General features: G+C 45.0%; 1 protein-coding gene across 1 annotated transcript in view; it reads right to left on the bottom strand.

The window, feature by feature from the left end:
• Positions 1 to 3746: 3746 nt before the first annotated feature.
• Positions 3747 to 14256, bottom strand: part of ABCA1 (ATP binding cassette subfamily A member 1) — a gene marked incomplete at both ends in the record, with an annotated part of 77942 nt that continues 67432 nt past the window's right edge. The window contains 17 exons of the mRNA XM_084278904.1: positions 3747 to 3887; positions 4094 to 4337; positions 4495 to 4587; positions 4718 to 4821; positions 5521 to 5655; positions 6861 to 7002; positions 7410 to 7516; positions 7974 to 8036; positions 8214 to 8334; positions 8465 to 8594; positions 9394 to 9517; positions 10697 to 10841; positions 10930 to 11045; positions 11584 to 11761; positions 12633 to 12802; positions 13185 to 13259; positions 13964 to 14069. Of these exons, the coding sequence (XP_084135030.1) occupies positions 3747 to 3887; positions 4094 to 4337; positions 4495 to 4587; positions 4718 to 4821; positions 5521 to 5655; positions 6861 to 7002; positions 7410 to 7516; positions 7974 to 8036; positions 8214 to 8334; positions 8465 to 8594; positions 9394 to 9517; positions 10697 to 10841; positions 10930 to 11045; positions 11584 to 11761; positions 12633 to 12802; positions 13185 to 13259; positions 13964 to 14069 (2194 nt within the window). The remainder of the gene's footprint in view (positions 3888 to 4093; positions 4338 to 4494; positions 4588 to 4717; positions 4822 to 5520; positions 5656 to 6860; positions 7003 to 7409; positions 7517 to 7973; positions 8037 to 8213; positions 8335 to 8464; positions 8595 to 9393; positions 9518 to 10696; positions 10842 to 10929; positions 11046 to 11583; positions 11762 to 12632; positions 12803 to 13184; positions 13260 to 13963; positions 14070 to 14256) is intronic.

Below are 14256 nucleotides of genomic sequence, written 5' to 3' on the forward strand. Positions count from 1 at the left end.
TAAGTCTAACTCCAAGAATAGGTTGGCTTCTGGAATTTAACTGGTTGACAGTGGGATGAGAGGCAGTAGCAGGCAGAATTTTAAAATTAGTTTTCCTGTGAGTCCATTACTCTCCTTCCATTTATAAACTGCTGTTAAAATCAACCTAGTATTAACTTGAGTGATCTTCCTTTAATTTGGTATTTGCTAAGGACTAGCTAAATTTAAGGTATTTCAGATTCTTTTGTGGTCTTTTGTTTTAGCAAATAAGAGGACAGTTGCCTACTTGCAGTTTTCTGGGTCTCTAATGAAGATACTGAAAGGTGGGTACCTAACTGGGGATTTTAAACATCCTGGGAAGTTTGTTACGCTCTACAGCTGGATTTGACAGTCACACCCATCATTTTTTTTTCGGGATTTGCTGGAGACCTTCTTATTTACCAATTCTAGAAGCTTGAAGTAGCATTTTCCTTTCAAATCCCGTGTCTCCTCACTTACCTGAAAATAGGATGTGCTCCATGCTAATTTATAGGATACGCACCACAGTTCACAACAGAACAAGAGCTGCTAACAGCACTCCTCAAAAGGGGGTACACAAAAATCACACTCTGAAGACCAATGGTGCCGTAACAGCTTTATTTTTTACTTAATACAAGGCAATTAGAGTGCCTTTAATACTCCACATAACAGTTATTAGCAAATACAAATATATATACTTTTTTTTGCTTTTAATGAAAATGTCCACTTTAAGGATTTAACTTAGAAATTTCAGTTGTGAAATCTCTCTAGATTTTTGCAAAGTTAACAGATATTCCAGTGCAAAAATAGATCCCATTACAGATAGCATAAAGTGCTTGGAATGAAGGACCAACTATAATTCAGGAGGGAAGGAGAAGCACAAAGTGGTGGTTTAACCATGGGGAAAATACAACTCCTTACTGCAGTATAAAGTGTACTACAAAGAGGGATGCAACATGTCAATAGTAATAAAGTTTAAAATAAGTTAACACCTCAGTGCAGTTTCATTATCAAGAGTGGTTCATATACTGTATGTGACTCTAGAGTGATTTTTTCCCTCGAAAGAGTAAATTAGTGGCTGTCTGAACTTATTCCATGCCAAGTCTTCATGTTGAGAGTTGCATTATGCCATTTGTTCAGTACAAACAAGACAGATCAGAGCTGTGAAATAGTTCAGTTAATATCCATGTTTACTGTAACATCGTGGCAGGTGGCAGACACTCTATGGGCATGACAGTCACAGGGCAATTGGAATCCAGAATCTCTTTTTTGGTGGGCTAAGGAAAGATTATGATGTGACACTTGTTTCCTGCTAAACTAATTATTTATATGAGCAGTTATAAAGAGCAAACCACAGCCCTTTCAGTACCAAATCTGAATCCTCCTAGAACGCATTTTAGTTCTACATGCACAAGTCTGGTGCAGCGCAAAACTAAAGCCCTTCATTTTGGTGACTTAATGCTGATTTGTAATAGTGATTTTTAGCAGTGGTAAGCCTTCAGTACATGCTATTTGTTTCAGTGAAACCGTAACATAACTGCAGCCTGTCAGAGAAGTCAGGGCTGCAGTTCAGCTATTCAGTCATTTTTCTGCACCTGGAAGTCTGGTGTTTTCATCACCCTGTAACTCATCCCCATAGGGTGATGATGCCATAAAGGTAATAAACAAAGCATGTTTTAAGTGAGGTATACCAATCCCCATTACACTCCTTTTTCAATCCCCTTAGCAATGTATTATACAGGTTAAAAAAAAAAAAAAAAAAGTAGTATGAAAAAGGCACTTCAGCAGAGCATGTAGTAAGCTCTTACTTTATCCCAAGGCAGGACACAGCAGGGACTGGGAACTTGTGCTAAATGTTTAACTGTTCATGTATTAGAAACGCTGAATTGGTCAGTGTTGCCAAGTCTACCTGGAAACACGTGATCAGCCTTCTTCAGGCTCATGCCAGCCTCTCCACTGCTTGCTGGGCTGCTGTGGGCATTCACAGAAGAAAATGGTCCATGACTGATTCATGGTGGAGTAGCATCAAGAACTAGTGCAGAACCTGTATGGGTGTTTAAGGCGGAGGTGTAACATCCAGGAATAGCCCAGGGACTGCACATGGGTTCAAATCACATTACTGAACCTATTTCTGACCGGAAAAGCAAGACAGAGGGGCCTGTCAGTGTATTAATGAATGCATACTCTCCCATGACTGTTGTACAATGTGAACAAGAATTGGTTGTTCCTGTCATATATCATCCCCTCCAATATTACTCTGACTTTGGAATCCTTTAAATATTACCGACTGATGGAACTGTAGCAATTCTGTTTTGAACTACCTTGTCCTTGAAGGGTTTTGTTGTTTTTTTTTTTACTGAAGCAGTTTGTCACATGTATAGTAAGGGTGTATTCTCCAGTTAGGGATCACCTAATGACTGAAACTACACTGCACCACAGAAGCAGAAACTTACACATTAATTTAACGTTATACCAGTTTCCAAACGGGAAAATTTCAGGGGAACAACTTGCAGTAATTGCAGGTAGCGGCTGATTGCTAGAGTCTGGAACTTGGTCAGATCACAACGTAGCTATCACTGGATGGACAGAAGGAGAGCATAGCATTGCAGGCATAATGTAAAGAAATACTGTGGCTACAAAGATCAACTCAAAGCACTTTCAATCCCTAATTACACTACCTACCTATTTAAAGTCATAAATAATACTGTTAAAAAAAAAATCTACACCTCAATTCTAGTTTTATCTGGCAAAGCCAGAAACGGCAATATGCTTGTGCTAAGCAGTAACTTCAGATGATGGGTACCTTTCTGGAGCAAAGCAGGGGTTAAAGAGCAGATATTACATATCTGAGTGACATCTCATGATTTCGAATGTGCTCTTGGCATTAGCAGCTTGTACAACTACTGAGTTTGCTGCTGTGGTCCAAACCCTAGATCTGCTTCTCACCCACTTCCTCCTACTAGGTGTTCATGCAGCTGCTGCAGTACCTCAAAGGAGCAGGAGCGTACTTCACTACACAAAAACCTAGTCAGAGTAGGCTATCGGTTGTGATGCTGGTGGGACAATCTTGTGCCTTTACAGGGTTCACAGTTCAGTGTATCACTGCTCACTGATGGAGATGTATGGATATGATGGCCTACCTCTTGCCATCCCATCTGCACAGCACTGCTTTGTAGCCCCAGATTTGTCACCAGCTGACCTACACCAGTCTAGGAAAAGCAGCTGGTCAGGTTAAGTTCTCACAATCTAAGGCTACGACATTGGTGGTGATTTTTCTTGCCACAATCTGTCTTGGTGCATTCATTGCCAGCAATGGATGTAGCACCAGGGAATTCCCACTCCTGACATGATTGCTTTAAGACTAAAACACGCATGTCTAAAATACCTATAAATAACCACTGGCCATGATTCCTCAATGAACTATTTTTGCAACCCTAGTAAAAACATACTGTACGGGACAAGGTACAGTATGGTTGAAAGCCCACAGCATCTGGTGGGTGCTTTACCACAGCTTCAGAGTTATACTGTAATGAGCTAAGTTCAAGTCTTTCACTTGAGAACAGTACAAGACGACTCCACGAGGCACTGCCCCTGTAAAGGAATTTTGTTTTCATTGCATTGAATTGCATTGCATTGAATGGTTATCAGTAGAGTGTCCAGTTTCTTTTCCTCTAGGTTCTTCTTCTGGAGTATCCTATCCCAGGAAAGGAAGCTTGCATTCTGCTTATAATTTCTTTGCTGAAATTGGTTCACACACAACTTTCTTTCACCTTCTCATCTTGCAGGAAAGAATTAAGGATTGCAATGTCTAGCACAGTCTGGTTTTTGTGCAATGACAGGTCTTTAGCGTGGTCGTCGTCACTTTGGTCCTTAGCAAAATTTACAAATACCTACAAGAGAAAAGGCCATGTCATCACCCTGGAATTTCACTAAGTCAGAGCATTTTATAGGCTGGGCTTCCTGAAGTAGTACTGAGACTCAGTACTACTCAGTACCCCACTGAAATGCCCTTTGAAAGATAGGTCCAGTAAACCGGTAGATTTATTCCTACTTCTGCACAAAGAAGCTTTTGGCAGACAGGCTACTAAAAACTTACTTGGTCAAGTGTGGTCTGAGAAACTGAGTAGTCTTCTATGTGGAGTCTCTTTTTGTTCTGGGAGAGAATACTAAATATTCTGGCCAGGGAGGATGGTGAAGATGGGAGCTGGTACTGCAGCATATTCCGATGCTTTTCCTTCAGAACACTTCCAGGGAAGGCGTGCCCAAAGAACTCCTCAACAGGTTTCAGGTCTGGGTTTGCCCCTGCAATCCTCACCACTATGGTGTAACCGTCGCCAAACCTAGGAACAAGATGGCCAGCACAGAGGTAAGTGCTTTAGGAACAGCTGAAATCCAGCAGCGTTTCCCCCAGCCAGGACAGCCACGGGGACGCTGCACGAGAAATTGTTGGTACCTCCCGAAAACGCCACGTCCATGGTGTGAGAAGGAAAGAGGTACCTGTTCTTCAGATGCTGGACGCTGCCCAGACACCTGAATCGCCCGTTGACCATTATCGCCATCCGAGTGCACAGGGCCTCACATTCTTCCATGCTGCAGGGGGAAGCAACTTCGTTAGCGCTGCAGGCGGCAGCAGCAAGGGGCAGAATAGCCAAGCAGAGCTTAGCACCCAGCCCTAGTAGATGCAAAAGACAGGATACGACACAACTGGGCTGCTGCTTGCCTGTGAGATGTGAGCACCACCGATCTCCCCTCTTTGATTACACTCAGAGCGCAGTTCCACAAGAAACGACGTGCTTTGGGATCCATCCCTGTTGTTGGCTCATCCTGCAAAACATACAGAAAAAACATGTTAATGCTGTTACATTCTACTGAAATATGCCTCATCCCTGACATGACCTGCCCATTCTCATTATGCATGCCAGAGAAGCTGAAAGTACCTAAGTTTGACTCATTTTCCAAAATGAGAAAATAATTCATGCTCCAAATTTTAAATCAGCAAACTTTCAGAACTGAGGAGTACTGCTTATTCTGCAATAACAACATTGAAATATCCAGTTATAGAGCAAATTAAAGTAATTTGTTTAAATAAAGCACTGGATTACTTTTTCTTGAACTATGAACTTCAGAAATCCTCAGGTTTGTCCTTGATTTTAATATAAAGAATGTTAGAGTACTTATTTCCAGTTATGTTAAAAAGGACTGATTCCCCAGCATAGCAAGATTTGCTTGTGCCCAGGAGGAAGGCTGCTATGTTTTTGTAGCTATACACAGGTGGAAGTTGGGCATTGTGTTTGAGAACCCCCAACTCTTCAGTGATTTTTCAGAAATAGAAGCCTAGAGGCACACTATAGCTTGCAGCTACATTTAAATAGGGAATGTTTATTTCCCTGTGCTCTTTGCTCATGTTTAAGTAACTAACAATGTATTATAAAATTAGCTGGCTGAGATGTATCTAGACTCCTTTTCTACGTGTTTTTTCTGTCTCCCAAGGGGAATCTCCATGAGCAAAGACTACAGACTCACCAGGAACACTACAGGTGGCCCTCCAATGAGGGCAATGGCTGTGGAGAGCTTGCGCCTGTTCCCACCACTGTAATTCCCAGCGTATTTTTCTCCGTATTTCACGAGGCCGAGTTTCCGAATTGCCCACTCACCAACCTGCAAGAGACAGAACAATGCCCCGTTGCATCAGGCACAGCAACATATACAGAATGAGCTTTGACTTCATAAACACTTTTGAGAGAAGCATTCGTTCCAGGATTTCATGTAGCATGGACATGGGTTTTGAAACGCTCTGTTCACCTCTGGCTCAGGATGTATGCAATCCTGCCCCTGGGAGGCCAGAAAAAACAAATGCCTACAGCCTATTTGGTAGTAAGCCTGAATTTACATCAGCTGAGCCACGCTAACCACGGGAGTAGCGCTCTTTACAGCACTGGCTTTAGCTCTTTTTCCAGTTGCTGTGGGCTTGCAGCAGCTACGTGGTCACTGCCGACAGCCAGCAATCCCACCGTGGTGCACCTTACCCCACCACATGGGGTGGATCTGGTGTGTTATTCAGGAGTATGGCTACTGGTGCAAAAAAGCAGGAATTGTTGCCCTGGGGATTAAAAAGCATAAGGGGGAAGAGATTCAGCTACTCTTCAGTTCATATCCATGAAACTGGTTTCTTTTTATACGGGGCTGGTAGGAACATCACTAGAGGAACTCACCAGCAACCTTAGGAGGAGTTTGCTGCATCATCACCACTCTCAAAGAGGGTAGTTTCAAGCTACCTGGACATACCCTGGGCGCCAGATCTGGTCTTATGCAAAGCACTGGGTACAGATGTCATCTCCCTGCCTACAGCAGTTCCTGTTCTGCAGCACACAGGACACACACAATGAAGACTGCTGTTAAGGAAACAGCACCAAGAAGGGCGCTGCTTGGTACCAGCAGCTGTGATTAACTGCCTAAAGACTGTTAGGGTACCTCCATATCTGAATGCCCCAATAGCAGCACCTCAATGATGCAGGAACAGCCAGCATGAGGCTTCTGATAAGCTGCTTGCTCCCAGGGGCTTTTCACAGCAGGTGAGGTTCTGCAGGGCCTGCAGCTCCACCACTCTTAGAACTCTTGAAGGAAAGCAGTCATTCAGTGGAGAAGTGCATGCAGTATGAGAAGACAGTGTTTGCCCTTCCATTTAGTACCCTTTTCTAGACAGCACCGAAAGAAAACACAGCAACTGCTCTGTCCTGGGAGAAGAGGGGGGCAGATTTCACTACACGCTCTCCCTTCAGCTTGACATCACGACATGGCATTCTGTTGCAGGGACAAGCAGGAGCAGCTGGCTGCAGTGGTGGGTCCTGCAGCGTTCCATTTACCTTGCAGACTTCTTTCTCTGGAACACCTCTCAGGAGCGCAAAGAACTCCAAGTGCTCTCGCCCTGTCAGCAGTTCATTAATAGCATCAAACTGTGGGCAGTATCCCATGTTCTGATGGACTTCTTGGATATTGGACAAGATACTGTAAAAGGAAAAACCCTTTGTTAGGATTTCATAAGTACATGCTGCTATTTTAGGTGTTAAAAGGAGCAAAGTGAAACACTCAATTTGCAATCACTGAACTAACAAAAAACCCAGTCTTTGCCAAATTCTTTTTTTAACTCTCTCTCCCCAGTCACCCCCCTTTTTTTAATACGACATTTAAACACAATAGGACAAATACTCAGAAGTGACTACCAAATCCTAAGCTACAACTGTACTTCACCAGACTCAGCAGAGGGCTGAAACAAATACCAGGATTTGAAAAAGGGAAAAGTGGGGCAGAGTTGAGCCTTGCTGGAAGTAGAACAAACACTGTGAAAGCTGGAGGAGAAAGCAACAAAGGACCTGCTTTGACACCAAGCAGAGGAAAGATGTATGGTCTTTCACCTGTTCCCTTTGAGGAAAGCTTCTCCTCCTGTCACATCTGTATCACCAGTTAGCATCTTAAAAGTGGATGACTTGCCAGCACCGTTTACTCCCAGGAGTCCAAAGCACTGGGGATACAAAAAAAGCCGATGAGCACAAGATGCTTGGAAACAGGATTCAGCTGCATCATTTTCAGCACTGAAAATGGGAGGGAGCAAACATGACCTTCATGACAGCTGGAGGGAGTCTTCAGTGCATTTTAAGAAAAAAACCTAAACTTTGATTTTAGCATCAATCTTTAGGCTGGGAAAATGAACTGTGGTGTCACCCTGCTGCAGTACCACCACCCAGCACTTGTGCCAAACCCCAGAGGTTATCAGTTTGACCTCTGGTCCCAGACACCGAGTGTTCAGAATCTTCTTCAAAGGCAAAGAGAGCCAGAATCAGAAACTGCTTCAACTTCCAGGCAACCTCCTTTGATGTAATTTGAACATCATCTGTTTCTGATCTTACCCTACCCTTTGCTGTCTGTTGCTCTTAAATCTGCTGTAATAGCGAAGCAATAAATTTGATAGATAAGCTTACCTCTCCAGGGGGGATTCCAACACAGATCCTATCAACTGCTGGCTTTCGCTTCATTCTGTAAATCTGAAACAAGAAGAAGAAGAATGAGAAGGACAATGTCAAAGAGAACTGTAATTTATACATATTCAACACTTCAAAGACACTCTGGTTTTGATCCCAGTAATTCCTCTAAATGAGGCTTCTGGCAAACTACATGGTGGCGTGCCAAAAAGTCTTAGGAATGCAGAACTTCTCTATCACCTTGGTTAGTTCCTTGATTTCCAAGATGTCACTCTGTCCTCCTCCACTAATTATCCTCTGTCTTTCTCTGGTTACATCCTCATCTTCATCATTGACTGGAGGCAGCTTGGCATAGACAGGCCTGGAGAGAGCAACACGATACAGTCTTAATAGAAGATAGCAGGGCCTCCATACTTAATATTCTCCCCACTTCATGGGGGACACCAATGAAAACTTCACCTGCTTGCAGTGAAGTGGAGCAGACAACCTACCTGGGTTTGATGAAGAACCTGTACTGGATGAGCACTGTGATGAGAAAGAAGACAACACCTTCTACTGCCATGGCAAAGAGGTTCCTTCCCACTAGGTCCCATGACAGAGGGGACACAAAACGATTTTCTCCTGCCAAAATGAGATGAAAAGCACAGTCACATTTCCAGAGCAATGGGAGCAGGTTAGTGTTTCTTCCTGCAGAGCTCACCATGCTGGGCACCAGGGCAACTCGAGAGCAGCCAGTGGGAAGAGGAAGACCACAGAGGGTACCAGCTGTGGCTACAGGCCCACTTCTTATTGTAGTAAAGTTGGGACTCAAGAACACAAAATTCAGCTTGCCAAAGAAGTGCTGTCCCACCTTCTCAAAAGGTTAGTGAAGCACAGAAAGACTGACTCAGAAAGACTGACTGGCATCTACATCCCCCCCCCCAAAAAAAAATCCAGCTTTCTAGAATTTCAGCCCCTCTTTACACTGTCTGATCATCCACCCCATGCCGTTGGCTTTAAGCATTTTTATTTAATGATAACACAGAGGCTCTACCACCATCATGGATTGACTCAGCCTTGGTCAGCAGCGGGTCCATCCTTGAGGTGACTGGTATTGGCTCTGTTTGACCTAGGGGAAGCTTCCAGCAGCTTCTTGAAGACACCCCTGCAGCCCCACGACAACCACCAAAACCTTGCCATGCAAAACCACAACACCCTAGTAACTCTGAACTCTGAGGATCTATCTGCTAGGCCCCCTTCAGACCTTGCAACACCCTAAAGAGGACAGCTGCAGAGACTGGCCAGCTTTGACTCGAAATCTGTGCTGCAAATCATGCACTTTCCCTTTCTTAAAAATCAGAGGAGCAAAGGGTGCTCAGCTGGAGCAAGCCTGAGCCTTCCCAGCTCAGTTCAGCATCCTGTAATACACAATTTCACTCACCAAACCTCTCCAGAGCATCAGCCATGGCCTGGTTTTTCACCATGTCAATGAGTCCCCGCCCCAAGCAGAAGTGGGGGAAAATGAGGAAGACAGACTTCAGGATGTCATTGATGTTGTTCAGCTTCTGTTAAGACAAAATAACATGCCAATGAGCACCTGAGAAGAAAGCAGCCACCACCTGCCAAGTGTGGCCCATGTTGTGACTGACCTCTCCATCTCCCAATACTGCAACCCCATGGAAAAATCGGATCCGAAAAGCTCTCGCCAGAGTCAGTGATACTGCACTGCTCAAAATGCTGGCAATGCAACCAGACTGCACAGAAGGAGACATTCTCCAAACGCTCACAACCTCACAGACTTTTTCTGAGATGGGAAATTTGTGTTTGCACAGACTGCTTATCTCACAGGCTGTGGGTAGCCCCTCCCTATCCCCTACTGGACATCACTGCTCTAATAATTTTCTTTGTTGCTTTCCAGTTGTCTTAGCCCACAGGTTGGACTGACAACAGCCTGAGGAGAGGTTCCTGCTCTGCCAGGCACTTATCTTCACGCAGGTACATGTTTTTACTGAGCTAAAACAGGCCCTGTAACAAATGGTACCATCATGAAGGACTGACTCCATATTCCCCATGTTCAATCATAAAGTAACTACCACAAGGTCTCCTCAACCTTCTCCCACAGAGAACTTCACACCTGTGTGAGTCAAATGGGGTCTGCTAAGACATCTTGTGTTGTGTACAGGCAACGTCAGAGAAACTTTCATCTTCCCCAGTAGGCACTTGGCTGTGCAAAAACTGGGGTCAGCTGCCCAAGTTCTCAATGCAGTTAGAAAGGTATCTACCACAGAAGGCAAAACTGAGGTCAAGTAAATGACTGTCTGCTAGGAATGGCCTCTAGCAGACAGAAACTATCCCTTATTAAGAACATGCAGGAAATTCCACTTAAAAAAATATTTTAAAATTGTTACATTCATTTTTACCCTATGGAGACTGAGCATTGGAAGAGGCTGCCCAGAAAGACTGTGGAGTCTCAAATCTTGAAAATGGCAAAAACCTGATGGCCCTGCTCAGAGGTTTGACTAGACAACCTCAGGTCCCTTCCCACCTTAACAATTCTGTGAACTTTACTGAAGTGGGCTTTAATCCATTTCCATCAGAATCTGTGTTTGAACTGCTGCAGTAGCTAATGGGTACAGGCCAGGGATCACCCTTTCTGAAGAACTGGCTGCTAAAGGCAATATGGCACCAACATGGAACTAGATCATAACATCACAACACAGCAAGGAGCTTCTGGAGAAACATACATTGTTGGTGAAGAGCTCCAGGACAAAGGTGGCCACACTACCATTGATGCCAATGAAGAGGTTCACGCTGGTCAGCACAACGTATGCAGTGCTGGGGATTTTGAACACGAAGGAGGCTGGATACATGAGAGGGGTGATGGACCACCTAGCAAGAGGAAAGGCAGCAACATCAGGTAACCATTTTCCAAGTCTAAGAGCCTTCCCACTCATCTTTTGCATGAGGAATCCCTTACCCATAGAGAAACAGAAGGAGAGCCAGCACAGGCAAGTTGGAGGAGGATACATAGGACTTCTGCTGGAAGCAGATGAAGATGATGACGACTAGTGTGGCTGGAACAATGTAGTTGCACTGGAAGGTGAAAAATATGGCTTTGTATTTGTTTCCAGATAACAAAAAAATGAAAGATATCTTTCTGCTCTGACCAATTTTTTTCAACATTCTTCAGTGTTCCCAAAGCTGTTTCCAATGAGAGACTCTTAGAGATGTCACATGTGTGACCTACAATGTAGTACCCATGAATTTACATGTCTTGGATCCTCTAGAAACAGTCAGTGGGCTCCCAGAGGTTCTGGACACCACAGAACAACTTGCTTTGAACAGAGCAGAAGAAGAGGCAACAGAAGCAAACATTTTGTGGTAGGTATTTTAAAGTGACATCACAAATGCTGATATCGAGCTTAAGGTTGCCCACCCACTCTCTGTTCAGCATTCCTTGTCCCACCAAGGTGAACCACCACCCCCCCACACCACAGAGTAATCAGAGAAATCGCAGTTGTTATTAAGTAATGTAGTGTCAACTGGTCCCAACTGCACTTTGCACTTGAGGGCAACAGACATCCCACAGACACAGAACAGAGGGAAGTTTAGCACAGTCACAAACCCTTACCATATCCCAGACAAAGTTGGCCAGCCAGTAGATCACAGGCTTCACTCCACTTATGAACTGCAAGTGTTTAGCCTTGCTGACACGTTCCTGGATAAGGAAGACCACAAAGCTGGCAGGAACAAAGGACATGGCAAAGATCACACAGATGGAGACTAGGACGTCCACAGAGGTGGTCATTCTGGACAGAAAAAAACAAAAGAAGAAAACAAAGCCTTTGTAAGCTGGTGCTGGCTCCTTTGAGATGAAATGAGGCAGCTCATGCAGGTCAGTGCAAAAACTGTTTCTCCTTCTGCTGTTCTTGCTTTCCAGGGTAAAAGATGGCACAGTTTTCCTCCAGACACATACCAAAGGGAACATACAGAGCCTGCTGGCATCTCAAGCAACTCAACCTGGAGACTGGTTGGTAACTTCAGCCTAAGAGACTGCTTTCAGTTTTCCTTATCACCACCACTTTGTTTCCCACTTAACAGACCCCTTGGGGCTGTTGGGGGTTTGTCTTTGTGTGTGTGTGTGTGTGGTGTTTGAAAGTTCAGAATAATCTGACTATCATCTGCCACTGCTCTAAGATTTGAAGGATGTGTCTGCAGACAGCTTACAAGTCTTGCCTCTGGTTGTAGTGGTAGTGGACTGAACTAGTTTGTGGCTCAGCAGAGTAAGCCCAGCTGTATGCCCTCAGGTTAAGACAGCAGGTAAAACTGAACAGGATCTGTCAATGGTTCCTCGTCACGATGGTGGCACTTTCGGACAAAAGAATGACCAAGTTCATGGCAAGCTGCCTTTCTAGCTCCCTCTGAGAGGTCCCAAGATCACATTGGTTCTTAGAAACTGCAGCTTCCAGGGACTTGGAGGTGTAGAAAGCTTGCACAGCAGTGCTGTTCAGCAGCAAGTGCACAACAGCATGTATTGCCACCTGCCCAGACCACAGGAAACAAGGCAGTACACTAGAGACTAAACGCTACAGGCCACTGAGCTAACACCTCCCACCTTGCCTGTCTCCAGTCATCAGCCCTGACGAGCACAAAGCCATCCATGACCACACCGTGACTTACAGGGCCACTTCAGAAAGCTGCTGCTTGGTGAGGTTGAGCGGGTGGTTGAAAGCAGTGATCCCATAAGCACTGGGGTTTTTGCCCTGCTGCAGGTTGGCACGAAGGATGGCATTGTTGATCACATTCAGGAAGGAGGCGATTGCGTGCCAGCCCTTGTTGTTGAACCACACCTGCAAGAGATCACATGCCTATCAGAAAGGCTGCAGGTCCCAGAGCCCTGAAGAACATCCCTTCCCCTATTGAGAGCATCATTTCTTTCCACATCCTTCCAGCTCAGGGACAGAACATACAGTTTGATCAATAACCACAAGAGGCTGCTGGAAGCTAGCACAGATATCCTGATGAGCCTTAGGCCTAGACTCCAAGGAAGGATCAGATTTTGAGGAAACCCACACAAGAATGCGAGCTGCATTTGCTCCACTAGCAATTACAGAAAGCTCTGGTCTGCAGAGCTGCCCAGTGGAAAACCGTTGGGGTTTTGCTAACTAAAAATAACTCCAGGTTAGCAAAGCTTCTAATAGCAGGCACAGCAGTGAGGGTTGGTTAACTTACCTTCACGTTGTTCTTTGTATCCAGGCCTTTCATGAAACTTGACAAGCTGTTGAGAAACCGATCTCCAGAACTCCCCTGCAAACGTCAAAGAGAGTTAGCAACTTTCTGAGAAAACCTTCATTCATGTCCTGGAGTCTGGTGGGGAGTCACACTACATTTTTCAAAGTTCTGACATTTTTCTTTCCATTCTGCCACCTGTATCTACCAAGGCAGGGGTGGTAAGAAGGCTGGAAAACTGAGTTTTCCTCTCCTTTTTCCTTTCTGCAGCCTGACCCATCAGAGAAGTCAGCCTTGGCCCTGCTTTTTTCCCATCAATATGTATTAACCAGAGTTGCAAGCAACCTTCAAAGGCAATGCAGCCCACAGTCTCAGAAGAAATCAGTGTCCCAAGTTCTCCCCTAAGCCAAGGCAGACTCAGCACAGGAGGGCTGAACTGAAGTTTTGAAGGAGATGGCAACCACCTGTTAATTCCCTGAGGCAGCCCACCCTGTCCTGCCACAAAGCACTCAGAGGTGTCCATAATCCCCACTGGCTTGCAAGTGGTGCTGGGCAGAACACACATCAGCAATGTGGGCTGTGTAAACCTCAGCTGAGCCTGTCCCCAAGTCATCTGCTGCTCCCAGACCAGCCCAGGATATCCCAGCTCAGAAGTAATGAGGAGAAGCCACTGGACACAGCTAACATACACATGCTCCTCATTTAATGGCTTCCAAGTCTTCTCCCAAGTAACAGAACTCTGACATTAAAGAATTCAGGGTTTATGGGGGACAGCAGCTCACCTGTGCTAGCTCCAAGATTTTCTTCACCTGTTTAATGGCATCAGTGACTTCATGGCTTGGAGGAAGCATGAGGGAACTGCTGGCTCCCAAGGAGAAGCCACCGTACCTGAAAGTTCAGACAGAAAGTAATGTTAAGACCTGACTACTTATTGGCTTCCAGGAATTGCTGCCACTCCTCCCTCCCCAGATGTCTTCTTTTTCTGCACTATACCCAAGGCAAGGGTCTCCACTCTTACATGAAGGGATGACTTTGATCTTCCTACGTTGCTGCTTAGCATGGTGTCTCCTGCCCC

This window comes from Gallinula chloropus (assembly GCF_964237585.1).
Source record: "Gallinula chloropus genome assembly, chromosome: Z".
Taxonomy (NCBI): domain Eukaryota; kingdom Metazoa; phylum Chordata; class Aves; order Gruiformes; family Rallidae; genus Gallinula; species Gallinula chloropus.